Source organism: Nerophis ophidion, linkage group LG22 (genome assembly GCF_033978795.1).
Source record: "Nerophis ophidion isolate RoL-2023_Sa linkage group LG22, RoL_Noph_v1.0, whole genome shotgun sequence".
Classification (NCBI taxonomy): Eukaryota; Metazoa; Chordata; class Actinopteri; order Syngnathiformes; family Syngnathidae; genus Nerophis; species Nerophis ophidion.
The window spans coordinates 9,803,910-9,818,421 of NC_084632.1; the positions used below are offsets into that span (position 1 = coordinate 9,803,910).

The 14,512-nt window shown below is 39.3% G+C and overlaps 1 protein-coding gene across 5 annotated transcripts in view; it reads left to right on the plus strand.

Moving 5' to 3' along the window:
- Positions 1–14,512, plus strand: part of malt2 (MALT paracaspase 2) — a 69,473-nt gene that overhangs the window by 34,228 nt on the left and 20,733 nt on the right. For all 5 annotated transcript variants that reach the window (XM_061883226.1, XM_061883224.1, XM_061883229.1 and 2 more), the window contains exon 5: positions 10,409–10,568. In XM_061883226.1, coding sequence (XP_061739210.1) covers positions 10,409–10,568 — 160 coding nt within the window. The remainder of the gene's footprint in view (positions 1–10,408; positions 10,569–14,512) is intronic.

Genomic DNA, 14,512 nt, shown 5'->3' on the forward strand with positions numbered 1-14,512 from the left:
CTCAATTTACCGGTCGATCTACGTTCCTATCCTCACCTATGGTCATGAGCTTTGGGTCATGACCGAAAGGATAAGATCACGGGTACAAGCGGCCGAAATGAGTTTCCTCCGCCGTGTGGCGGGGCTCTCCCTTAGAGATAGGGTGAGAAGCTCTGCCATCCGGGAGGAACTCAAAGTAAAGCCGCTGCTCCTCCACATCGAGAGGAGCCAGATGAGGTGGTTCGGGCATCTGGTCAGGATGCCACCCGAACGCCTCCCTAGGGAGGTGTTTAGGGCACGTCCAACCGGTAGGAGGCCACGGGGAAGACCCAGGACACGTTGGGAAGACTATGTCTCCCGGCTGGCCTGGGAACGCCTCGGGATCCCCAGGGAAGAGCTAGACGAAGTGGCTGGGGAAAGGGAAGTCTGGGTTTCCCTGCTTAGGCTGTTGCCCCCGCGACCCGACCTCGGATAAGCGGAAGAAGATGGATGGATGGATGGATGGGTTTGGTCCTGGGCACCTGGAAAGGTCTTAGTCATAAAGATGTTAAAAATAAGACAGACATAATTAATATTTTTTCAAATGTAAATCTCTAGCTTAACTTTAGATCTATCTGTCAAAATATACCGTATTTCCTTGAATTGCCGCAGGGCATATAGTATGCGCCTGCCTTGAATTACTCCCAGGTCAAACTCGCTTCCCAAAATAACTAGCGCGTGCTTAATTTTACCTTCTGGTCAAACTCGTGACGTCACGAGTGACACTTCCCCTGTCATCATTTTCAAAATGGAGGAGGCTGATTTCAATACCGGTAATTTGAAATCGCATAAAGGGAAGAAGATTGAGAGCTAGTTAGTAGGATTTAAGGTCCAAACTTACATCACACTCAAATTTTTACTGGGGCGGCATAGCTCGGTTGGTAGAGTGTCCGTGCCAGCAACTCGAGGGTTGTAGGTTCAATTCCTGCTTCCGCCATCCTAGTCACTGCCGTTGTGTCCTTGGGCAAGACACTTTACCCACCTGCTCCCAGTGCCACCCACACTGGTTTAAATGTAACTTAGATATTGGGTTTCACTATGTAAAGCGCTTTGAGTCACTAGAGAAAAGCGCTGTATAAATACAATTCACTTCACTTCACTACTGCATACCTTTGGTAAGTGCCGGAGTGAGAAGAGGTTTTAAAATAATTAGCGCATGCTTACTTTTACCGCATGCCTTTGGTAAGCGCAGGGGTGAGAAGAGGTTTTAAATTAATTAGCGCCCCGGCGGCAATTTAAGGAAATACGGTAGTTGAATTTATTTTTGTTATGTTTTATGCCCTATTTGTTAAAGAAAACTACTTTTTCATGGCAAAAACACAAAATATGCAACATTTTCCCCAAAAAGTTTCAAAATGGAACATCTGATGGAAAGTAAGTTGAGCCTGACAGTGGAACTGCACTTTTATTTTTTTTTAAATATTGCCCATCGTTCACAATTATTATGAGCGACAAGAAGAAGATGTTTTTTTTTGCCGCAATGTCAATCAAGTGACATCATAGTGTCGCTAAAAACATTAAAGCAGTGGGTTTTTTTGTGTAAAATTGTGAAATCATATTAAACACTTAACAATAAGCTCTTTAAATGAAGGTGCAAAAATAAGGAGTATGTAAGAAATGCTTAATAAAATTTAACAAAATAGTGTGAAAATGTAAACATAGAGAAACCTGAGGAGAACTATTTTTTTCTATAGTTTTAGTGCCAGGAAGTTACAGTTGTGCTTTAAAGCAGTGGTTCTCAACCTTTTTTTAGCGATGTACCCCCTGTGAACATTTTTTTTAATTCAAGTACCCCCTAATCAAAGCAAAACATTTTTGGTTGAAAAAAAGAGATCAAGTAAAATGCAGCACTATGTCATCAGTTTCTGATTTATTAAATTGTATGACAGTGCAAAAATATTGCTCATTTGTAGTGGTCTTTCTTGAACTATTTGGAAAAAAAGATATAAAAATAACTAAAAACTTGTTGAAAAATAACCAAGTGATTCTCTTATAGATAAAGATTTCTACACATAGAAGTAATCATCAACTTAAAGTGCCCTCTTTGGGGATTGTAATAGAGATCCATCTGGATTCATCAACTTCATTCTAAACATTTCTTCACAAAAAATAAATCTTTAAAATCAATATTTATGGAACATGTCCACAAAAAATCTAGCTGTCAACACTGAATATTGCATTGTTGCATTTCTTTTCACATTTTATGAACTTAAATTTATATTTTGTTGAAGTATTATTCAATAAATATATTTATAAATTCGGACGGCATGGCGCGGCGGGAGAGTGGCAGTGCGCAACCCGAGGGTCCCGGGTTCAATCCCCACCTAGTACCAACATCGTCACGTGCGTTGTGTCCTGAGCAAGACACTTCATCCTTGCTCCTGATGGGTGCTGGTTAGCGCCTTGAATGGCAGCTCCCTCCATCAGTGTGTGAATGGGTAAATGTGGAAGTAGTGTCAAAGCGCTTTGAGTACCTTGAAGGTAGAAAAGCGCTATACAAGTACAACCCATTTATAATTTAAGATTAATGACTCACTCATTTTCAGGACTATATTTTTTATGCCTGACTGACACACCCTCCAGCATAGACATAATGGGCACCCCTGCTCTCGATCATCACCTGGAACCTAGAAGTGCTTCAAGGTCACGTGATTGGAAGCAAGCTTTTGGAGCCTTTAATATGCTAATATTTGATTTGGATTTGATCTTTGGAGCAATAACCGGTTTCAAGAAAAAACACAGTTTTGTGTTATAGTCAACATTGCAACTTGTTCTCCTTACATTTGCTTTTTTATTCCACTTTGTTGTGTGTCTGGTTGTTCTGTACGAAAGGCACAGACATTGGAATGGGCGTTAAAATACACTTGGCAATTTTTTCCATCTTGAGGTCGTACCAGGACAAGAGCCCGCCTGTGTGAAAGGGTGGTATGACGTTTAACACCTGGCACCAGATCACACGCTGTACCAATGCTGATACTTCAAATTTTCAATATCATTGACTGATTTCATTTTTGAACACAATTATGATGAGAAAAAACAGGATAAACACGTAACTTTAACAATTAAATATTTAAATGGATGAATTGATTAACGTGGACTCCGACTTAAACAAGTTGAAAAACTTATTCGGGTCTTACCATTTAGTGGTCAATTGTACGGAATATGTACTGAACTGTGCAATCTACTAATAAAAGTATCAATCAATCAATCAATCAAACCTTGGTTGCAATATTTTGGTTTGTGCCTTTAAATCTGTGTCCAGGGAGTTATTTCCTCAGTTTCAGTAAATAATACATATATTTTTGTAATATTTCAAAATATCGATCAACCACTGTAGCATCGACCATATTCTGCTATTATACTTGGTATTGTTTATACCAATGGTTCCCAAACTTTTGCAGGCTGGCGCCCCCTTGGCTCCCCAGTGAATTCCTCGCGCCCCCCCCCCCCCCTCTTTCTTGATATTTGGTATGCTGCAATTTGAAAAGAGAAAGGTTAAATACAAATGTGTATTTCACAAATAAAACCCAATTTAGTAAACCAATTTATTTTTTAGCAGTTTTAACTGTTTCAGCAACATAGAATGGTAAATAAACATTCCACCAGTAACCTTCATCGTCTCACACTTAATATTAATGGGATGGATGTGCTTGGTGCAGGGACATAGGCTTCTCAACATTAGGCTGGAACTCACTAAGAAGAAATCGTAGATCCCCGCAGTCCGTAATTTTCAGTCGGTTTCTTTGCTTGGAAAGAAGCAAGGCGACTGCACTGAAGCCCCGTTCTACTAAATATGATGTTGGGAAGGCAATAAAGTACATCTTGACCTTGTTCCACAGCACTTGATAGCAGTCAGAGATTTTTTTTTGTAACCAAAAATCTTGATATGACTTTTTGAAAATTCTGAACAATACAAGCTTGAAATTACAAACCTGAGGTTTTGCTTTTGTAGTCTATGCTGTCGGATCTGATTGGGCCAGAGCGGCGTGTGGTAACCGGACCCTGATGCGTCGTCCACTGACTCGTCCTGCTGCACGTGTTGTGTACAAATCGTCAAACAAACGTTCGAACTTCTGACTTCGACTTCGGACTACCGCCCCCTTCTTCCTCACCGCCCCCCCAGATCTTTCCACCGCCCCAAGGGGCGCCCACTTTGGGAACCACTGGTTTATACCAAGAGGTATAGTTTAGCTCAGTGGTTCTCAACCTTTTTTCAGTGATGTACCCCCTGGGAACATTTTTATAATTCAAGTACCCCCTGATCAGAGCAAAGCATTTTTGGTTGAAAAAAAGAGATAAAGAAGTAAAATACAGCACTATGTCATCAGTTTCTGATTTATTAAATTGTATAACAGTGCAAAATATTGCTCATTTGTAGTGGTCTTTCTTGAACTATTTGGAAAAAAAGATATAAAAATAAACAAGTGATTCAATTATAAATACAGATTTCTACACATAGAAGCAATCTTCAACTTAAAGTGTCCTCTTTGGGGATTGTAAAAGAGATCCATCTGGATTCATGAACTTAATTCTAAACATTTCTTCACAAAAAAAGAAAAATCTTTAACATCAATATTTATGGAACATGTCCACAAAAAAATCTAGCTGTCAACACTGAATATTGCATTGTTGCATTTCTTTTCACAGTTTATGAACTTACATTCATGTTTTGTAGAAGTATTATTCAATAATTACATTTATAAAGGATTTTTGATTTGTTGCTATTTTTAGAATATTTTTGAAAAATCTCACATACCCCTTGGCATACCTTCAAGTACCCCCAGGGGTACGCGTACCCCCATTTGAGAACCACTGGCTTAGCGCAATGGTTCTTAACCTTGTTGGAGGTACCGAACCCCATCAGTTTCATATGCGCATTCACCGAACTCTTCTTAGTGAAAAATAAAACCTTGTTTTTTTTAATTTAAGACAAAGTTATGGGTTTTTGGTAACACTTAAGTATGGAGAACATATTCTAAGTAACAAAGACTTAATTTAGAGTTTTTGGGACACTAGGAGAACATATTCTAAGTAACAAAGACTTAGATTGGAGTTATTTGGTTAGGGTTAGAGGGTTAGAGTTATAATGAGGCCATGCCAAATTAAGCATTAATAAGTACTTAATAATGACTAGTTAAGAGCCAATATGTTACTAATTTGCATGTTAATAAGCAACTTATTAATGGAGAATATGTTCCCCATACTAAAGTGTTACAATGTTCTTTTACTGGTGCACAAAATGAACCATGCGTGAACATCACCTTGTTCAAAGAACAAAACCGACACTAAACTCACACTAGACTGCATAAACTCACAACAAATGACACACCTGCAAATCAGTCTGACTTCTGCTGTTGCCGTATCCGTAATACGCTGATAGGGAGAAGTTTTTATTTAGACGATGACTCGGGTGTGTTTTGACCTCTGCCGAACCCCTGAGGCCGACTCACCGAACCCCTAGGGTTCGATCGAACCCAGGTTAAGAACCACTGGCTTAGCGGTTAGCATATCCTCCTACGGTGTGTTACGTGTAGTGTAGCATGTTTAGCTATTCCTTCTCCTCCAACGAGGATGCCTGTAAGAAACGTACTTTGTTTGCCACCATGGAGGCGAGCATTGGTGATTTAGAACAGGGGTGCCCATTACGTCGATCGCGAGCTACCAGTCGACCGCGGGGGGTGTGTCAGTCGATCTCCAGCCAGGCTTTTAAAAGAAAATAGACCTAAAAATTAGTGATCATCAATCTTCACCAAGACGTCACTTAAATGACATTCACGGTACCGGAGGGTCTTGTGAGATGACGCTGGCTGCTGCAAGATCATTATTATTAAAATATGACCGAGAGGAAGGTGAGAAACACTTTTTATTTCAACAGACTCTCGCGCCGTACCTTCCGTCAAAACTCTAAAGGTCGACTGCAAATTTCCTATCTTCACAATAAAAGCCCTGCTTCATGCTGCCAGCGCTAACTAAATACAGAGTCTCGGAAAACTGGCGTGCACAAGCGATCCCTCAGAAAGCTGGCGTGAACATCACTTGTGCACGCCAGCTTTCTGAGACTCTTATTTTGTTAGCGCAGGCAGCATGAAGCAGGGCTTTTATTGTGAAGATAGGAAATGTGCAGTCGGCCTTTAGAGTTTTGACGGAAGGGACGGCGCGAAAGTCTGTTGAAATAAAAAGTGTTTCTCGCCTTCCTCCCTGTCATTTTTTCATAATAATGAACTGGCAGCCGCCAGCGTCATCACACAAGACCCTCGGGTGCCGTGAATGTCAATCAAGCAAGCTACGGAATTTGCCGCCAATGTTTTTCTTGTAAAGTGTATGGAAGCTGGATGAATTAGATGCCAAAAACCAACCCCTTTCATGTGGTATTGTACAGAAAGGACAACTTTTTTTCTCCTCCATTTGAAAATGTGGGCGTTATCATCATTACTGTCTGATTCCAATCAATGCAAGTCATCAGAATCAGGTAATACACCAACTTATATTCTTGTCTTCGTGAAAGAAAGACATCTATGTGTCACACATGCTTGTATTATCATTAAACACATTTAACTTGTTTACAAAAATGTCTCTTTCATAAATAAATAAATATAAAAGATATATATAAATGAGGTAGATCCCCTCGAGTTGGTCAATTGAAAAGTAGCTCGCCTGCAGAAAAAGTGTGGGCACCCCTGATTTAGAAGATGCTTCATTATGTGGAGGGACGTTAGCCGCTAGCTTGCTAGCAAGGACGCTGTTTATATATATATATATATATATATATATATATATATATATATATATATATATATATATATATATATATATATATGTATATATATATATGTATATATATATATACGTTGTTCGATTGAGGCACTAAAATTTGCAGACACAGCGAGAATGTGTCATCAACATGCATTATCGCCATATAAAGATGGAATCAAAAGCTGTATCGTCAGCCAAAGGGATATCATTTATATCAGTTATCGTCCATATCGCGAAACCTTACGCCATGGGTTTCAAACTCTGGCCCGCAGGCCGTGTATTTTCATTTGGCCCTTGAGGCAATGTCAAATTATCATTAGAGCTGGCCCGCCGGTATTATACAGTGGCGGTGTAGCTGTAACACCGCATTCACCGTTAATACTCATACTTGCTAACCCTCACCCCCGATTTTCCAAGGAGACTCACAAATTTCAGTGCCCCTCCCGAAAATCACCAGGGGGGCAACCATTCTCCCAAATTTCTCCCGATTCCCACCTGGACACAATATTGGGGGCGTGCCTTAAAGGCACTGCCTCAAGCGTCCTCTAAAACCTTTCGTCACGTCCGCTTTTCCTACGTAGAAACAGCGTGCCGGCCTAGTCACATGATATATGTGGCTTCTACACACACACACACACACACACACAAGCTAATGCAATGCAAGCTTGGTCAACAGCCATACAGGTCACACTGAGGGTGGCCGTATAAACAACTTCAAGACTGTTACAAATATGCGCCACACTGTGAACCAACACTAAACGAGAATGACAAGCAAATTTCGGGAGAACACCCACACTGTAACACAACATAAACACAACAGAACAAATACACTACCTCTTCCTGGACGCTACAATATACAAATTTATTATTAGCCTGTGGGAAAAGTTTATTTTGATATTTACCTTAGAAGGCTACAAATAGAAAATAGGCGTTCAATTTCTATTTAAATTTGATTTGATATGCCATTGCTAATTTTAAATTATTAGTATTATTTGAAACTCAATTTTGCATGTCACTATAAAGTTATATAAGTCTTGCTTGTTCAATATTCAATGCAAAACTTGTTTGGCTCCCTATTAAAAGGTTAATTTGTTCAACCTTGGCCCGCGGCTTTGTTCAGTTTAAAATTTATGCCCACTCTGTATTTGAGTTTGACACCCCTGCCTTAGGTTCTGCTGGTAAACCGTGACCTTTTGAATCCTGGTGTCAGGAAAATATGCAAATATATGTTAAATTTCTTATTTTTCTCTTTTTAGTTTTAGCACATATCATGCATAAAATTAAATTAAAATGAGTTTAAAAAAAGTAAAGGGATGTAACTATAAACTGTATTAATGATCACTGCGGTAAAACTCTTGACTTTTACTTTAAAATGATTACAAAACCATGATTGATAGCCACACTTTGGGAAACTCACATACGGACTAACGCTAGCTTAAATGCTAGCATGAATACAAGAGACATTAAGGTCTTTCCCCATGAAGCAAGGACACAGCACAATATGAACTTCCATAAAGACATTCCAGTCCGAGCACCTAAGATCTTGAATAGTGCACATTAAAGCTCCAAACTGGGCTCTCTTCCAACAAAGTGATGGATATAGACCAGAGGAATTAGACACGGAGGTGTTGTTACGATGTGTTCAAGGACCTCTCAACACAGTAGGATGCCACAACAGTCTGATCAGTCAAGCATGCAACATAGTGGACTATTTGGGTCTGTTTCTAGTGGTTATTTCAAACAAAGATTTCAGTTTGTGTACAAACCCCGTTTCCATATGAGTTTGGAAATTGTGCTAAAAGTAAATATAAATGGAATACAATGATTTGCAAATAATTTTCAACCCATATTCAGTTGAATATGCTACAAAGACAACATATTTGATGTTCAAACTGATAAACTTTTTTTTTTTTTTAAATAATCATTGACTTTAGAATTTGATGACAGCAACACGTGACAAAGAAGTTGGGAAAGGTGGCAATAAATACTGATAAAGTTGAGGAATGCTAATCAAACACTTATTTGGAACATCCCACAGGTGTGCAGGCTAATTGGAAACAGGTGGGTGCCATGATTGGGTATAAAAACAGCTTCCATGAAATGCTCAGTCTTTCTCAAGAAAGGATGGGAAGAGCTACACCCCTTTTTCCAAAACTGTGTGAGCAAATAGTCAAACAGTTTAAGAACAACGTTTCTCAAAGTACAATTGCAAGAAATTTAAGGATTTCAACATTTACGGTCCATAATATCATCGAAAGGTTCAGAGAATCTGGAGAAATCACTCCACGTAAGCGGCATGGCCGGAAACCAACATTGAATGACCGTGACCTTCGATCCCTCAGACGGCACTGCATCAAAAACTGACATCAATCTCCAAAGGATATCACCACATGGGCTCAGGAACACTTCAGAAAACCATAGTCACTAAATACAGTTTGTCACTCCATCTGTAAGTGCCAGTTAAAGCTCTACTATGCAAAGTGAAAGCCATTTATCAACAACATCTAGAAATGCCGCCGGCTTTTTTGGGCCCGAGATCATCTAAGATGGACTGATGCAAAATGGAAAAGTGTTCTGTGGTCTGACGAGTCCACATTTCAAATTGTTTTTGGAAATATTCGACATCGTGTCATCCGGACCAAAGGGGAAGCGAACCATCCAGACTGATATCGACGCAAAGTTCAAAAGCCAGCATCTGTGATGGCATGGGGGTGTATTAGTGCCCAAGGCATGGTAACTTACACATCTGTGAAGGCACCATTAATGCTGAAAGGTACATAAAGGTTTTGGAACAACATATGCTGCCTTCTAAACGCCATCTTTTTCATAGACGCCCCTGCTTATTTCAGCAAGACAATGTCAAGCCACATTCGGCACGTGTTACAACAGCCTGGTTTCGTAAAAAAAGAGTGGGAGTACTTTCCTGGCCCGCCTGCAGTCCAGAGCTGTCTCCCGTTGAAAATGTGTGGCACATTATGAAGTGTAAAATACGACAGCGGAGACCCCGGACTGTTGAACGACTGAAGCTCTACATAAAACAAGAATGGGAAAGAATTCCACTTTCAGAACTTCATCAATTAGTTTCCTCAGTTCCCAAACTTTTATTGAGTGTTGTTAATAAATAAAGGTGATGTAACACAGTGGTGAACATGCCCTTTCCCAACTACTTTGGCACGTGTTGCAGCCATGAAATCCTAAGTTGATTATTATTTGCAAAAAAAAAAAGTATTTTATGAGTTTGAACATCATATATCTTGTCTTTTGTAGTGCATTCAATTGAATATGGGTTGAAATGGATTTGCAAATCATTGTACCTTTACATCTAACACAATTTCCCAACTCATATGGAAATAGGGTTTGTATGAGTACTATTTGAGCACATCCAACGATGCCGCCATAATGACACATGTGATATGACATTTTCATCCATAAAAAAAGTAAAACAATTGTAAATTTGTTCTGTGTGCTCCAAATAAAAATCTGCTGGACCTTGAACCCCTGTCCTTCTGCCATTTTGATTGTAGCCCACTTTGCTGGGTTCTGTGTAAAAGGTCCAGGAGTATAAGTGAGACTGAAATGAAATAGGTTATTAGCTCTGATGCAGGATCTTTGTGTGTAATACCTTCTTCTGTGCTAGGTTTTGGAAGCGACTGGAAGCACACCTGAGCTGGTCCTGTGCCCTCTGGGCCCCCAGCACCAGGGTTCTTACATCTGTCGGGTCAACCATGGGGACACCTGCTGCTTCTCCCAGTGGGCTCGGGTGCGTTTGGTTTACTCGCCCGTTGGCACTGGTCCAGGTATGTTCCCTCCTCCATGTTTGAAAATGTACTTATCATAATCCAAGTGTCTTAAATCTAGTTGACCTATTTATGCCTTTTAGATCAGGGGTGTAGATATATGTACAGATATATGATATGTATATATGCATATATATATATATATATATATATATATATATATATATATATATATATATATATATTAGGGGTGGGCAAATTAATGCGTTAATTACGAATTAACTCATCAATCTATTAACGCCGACAATTATTTTATCGCACATTTGCATATCTTGTTTACATGCTTTTATTTTGTTAACGCCTTTTCTTAACAAGATGGCGTCGCTCGGATGGGCTTCGGCGTCGAGGGGCTCTTGGTAAAGATGGAACATTTGGCAAAAATACCGGACAATTCTGCAAATTTCATGGCTGGCTTACAGCGTGGTCACTCCGGGATCACTTACGACCGCCAGACAATTCTGAATGTGGATATATCGGGCCGTTTTGGACTGAATGACGCGTGCTTGCTAGACCGGCTAGCTAGCATGGGAATACTTTGCCAGCTACATCCAGCGGCCTGTGAAGCAGCGGAGTATATGTGTTGTCTGTCTATTTATGAATAATGCGTACGAGGAGTGTTGGCTGAGTTCTTAACGTTTGCTTTCAGAGCGTGCATATCACAACATACAAGATGCCGTCATGGCGACATACAACCTATACCGGGCTACCGCGCATGCTCGTCACTCCTGTTGCATGCTGGTTAGGGTAGTTCTTTTTTCCCTGGCTCATAACATCACAATATAGTACCATGTATATGATGTGTTCAGTTTATCAAAGCACCAAGAAAAATTCCCATCATATCAATTCCTAGATATGGTCATAATTATTTTAAGTGCACTACGCAGAATAAACACAACATTATTAATATTGCTACTACGGATAATTTGATCAAAAATTCCCTAAAACACCCCACTACCTATAATATAGGTTTTTTAAACATAAGATCCCTGATAAAAAAAATATTTCTGCTGTTACCTCAGAAATTGCCTGTTCAGATGTTATGATTGTGGCTCAGAGATTTGTGTGTAGATTATATTTATTTTCCATAACAAACAGGATAACTTAAATACCCTGGCAGTGGCAATAAGCTTAAATGTTTGTATTTACATTTTTTGAGTTGATTTTCATAAAATATGCTATTTAACTGCTACTGTTTAACAAGGACTGATTTAAATTGTGTTTGCACAACAAATGTTTTGGCGCTTTTGTTCATGTGAGAGAATATTCCAATAAAGGTGCACTACACACTACTTTTAAATTCATTATTGGGCTTTGCGTATACAATGCAGTTAATCGCGATTAATCGGTGAAATAGTGCGATTAACTTCGATTAAAATTTTTAATCGTTGCCCAGCCCTAATATATATATATATATATATATATATATATATATATATATATATATATATATATATATATATATATATATATACATATATATATATTGTGTTCCCCACAGAAAATGTGTTAGATAAGGTGGTGTCTCTCCGGCGTACAGCGCGGGAGAGGGGGTGGGTGGTTGTAAGGATCGGTGTAACTCGGCCTGTCGCCATCACGTCTCCACCTCGTCGCTGCCACCACAGCCTGGGGGGCAATGAACTACAGACTGTGGTGAAGTAGGCCAGCTTCGTCACGTGAAGAAGCCTACAACTTTTGCTTGTGTTTTCCGCTCCATTTGCTAAATGGGAATGTACGATATATAGCTCCATATTTTTTCCGTGAAGTAAAAACAAAACAGTCCTAGTTACCTGAGATACTAAAATAATGACTTACAAAGTCAAATACTAAAATAATGAATTACAAAGTCAAATAAATTACTTTCTGTAAGTAAGTTTTTGCAATAAGCGTTTGAAAAAAAAAAGTTAAAAGTGGGGCTACATGCTGACATATGCTCAACTCCATCCATCCATCCATTCATCCATCCATTTTCTACCACTTGGCCCTTTTAATGACCCTCCTTAATGTATTACAGCATTAGGGAAGCCTGTAATTGATTTTCATTATGTAAATGTTATATTTTTATCAACATGTGGTAGCAGTGAAACTAGGCTGCTACATTACTAATGATTAATTTAACTATAGCTGAAAAAATAGTACAATAGCTATAGCAGAGACTATTCATCCCTGAACACCATGGAGTTCATGCAGGCTTTTTGATACACTTACATTATTATATCAACTATCAGAGACAGAAACTCGTCATTTAACATAATAAAGGGGGTGAGTGGGTGTAAGGATCGGTGTAACTGGGCCTGTCGCCATCACTTCTCCACCTCGTCGCTGCCACCACAGCCTGGGGGGCAATGGACTACAGACTGTGGTGAAGTAGGCCGGCTTCGTCACGTGAAGAAGCCTACAACTTTTGCTTGTGTTTTCCGCTCCATTTGCTGAATGGCAATGTACAATATATATCTCCATATTTTTTCCGTAAAGTAAAAACAAAACAGTCCTAGTTACCTGAGATACTAAGATAATGACTTACAAAGTCAAATACTAAAATAATGACTTAAAAAGTCAAATAAATGACTTTCTGTAAGTAAGCGTTTGCAATAAGCGTTTGAAAAAAAAAGTTAAAAGTGGGGCTACATGCTGACATATGCTCAACTCCATCCATCCATCCATCCATCCATCCATCCATCCATTTCTACCACTTGGCCCTTTTGGGGTCTCTCCTTAATGTATTACAGCATTAGGGAAGCCTGTAATTGATTTTCATTATGTAAATGTTATATTCTTATCAACATGTGGTAGCTTGGAAACTAGGCTGCTACATTACTAATGATTGATTTAACTATAGCTGAAAAAATAGTACAAAAGCAATAGCAGAGACTATTTATCCCTGAACACCATGGAGTTCATGCAGGCTTTTTGATGCACTTACATTATTATATCAACTATCAAAGACAGCAACTCTTCATTTAACATAAAGTCCTTTTTTGCTGCTTCAACACAACTCAATCAACACAGAAAAAGGTCAAGGGAAATAACTCAATTGTTAACTGTAGGTCAATAATGCTTGTCTTTCTCTCAGACAGACAGTGCTTTGCTGTCTGTAACACAAGCACCTAAAAACACATACGCCGCACAGTGAGCTAACGTTCACTAATAGCTAATTAGCCTTCACCCCAAGGACTGCGAGCGAGCTGATCTGCTGCTTATGTTTCTAGAACGTCAACGGGCTCATAGTGATGTTAGTAGTAGTTGACTGGGAGATGTTAATTATCATTTGGGGAGAGCCCGCTGCCTTACCTGCTAAAAACACCTTTCTGCTCACTCCACGTTACAACGCGCTCTGAATACGCACTGCTGATTGGCTGTTACATGGGCTCTGAATATGCACTGCTGATTGGCTGTTACAAGCGCTTTGAATATGCACTGCTGATTGGCTGTTACATGGGCTCTGAATACGCTTTGCTGATTGGCTGTTACCGCTCTGCGTCTAACCAATCTGATGGTTCTGTAGGTGGGACAATGCTGGGTGGTACATAGACATACTGACAGAGGCAGACGCAAAACAAAGCAAAGCAGCTTGTTAAAACTTTTGTTAAATGTTTTTTGTTAAGACTTTAGTTTAGGCGGTGTTGTTAAGACGGCCGCCTTAACAACAAAGCGCTGCGGGAAACCCTGATTTTATGTATATATATATATATATATATATATATATATATATGTGTATATATATGTATATATAATTATATATATATATATTCATACATGCATATATAGCCTATATATAATGGCATATACTGCTATGAGTTGGTGACTTGTCCAGGGTGTAAACCACCTTCTGTCCGAATGCAGCTGAGATAAGCTCCAGCACACCCTGCGACCCCAAAAAGGGACAAGTGGTAGAAAATGGATGGATGGATGGATAATAGTATGTATGTATGTACAGTATGTTTATG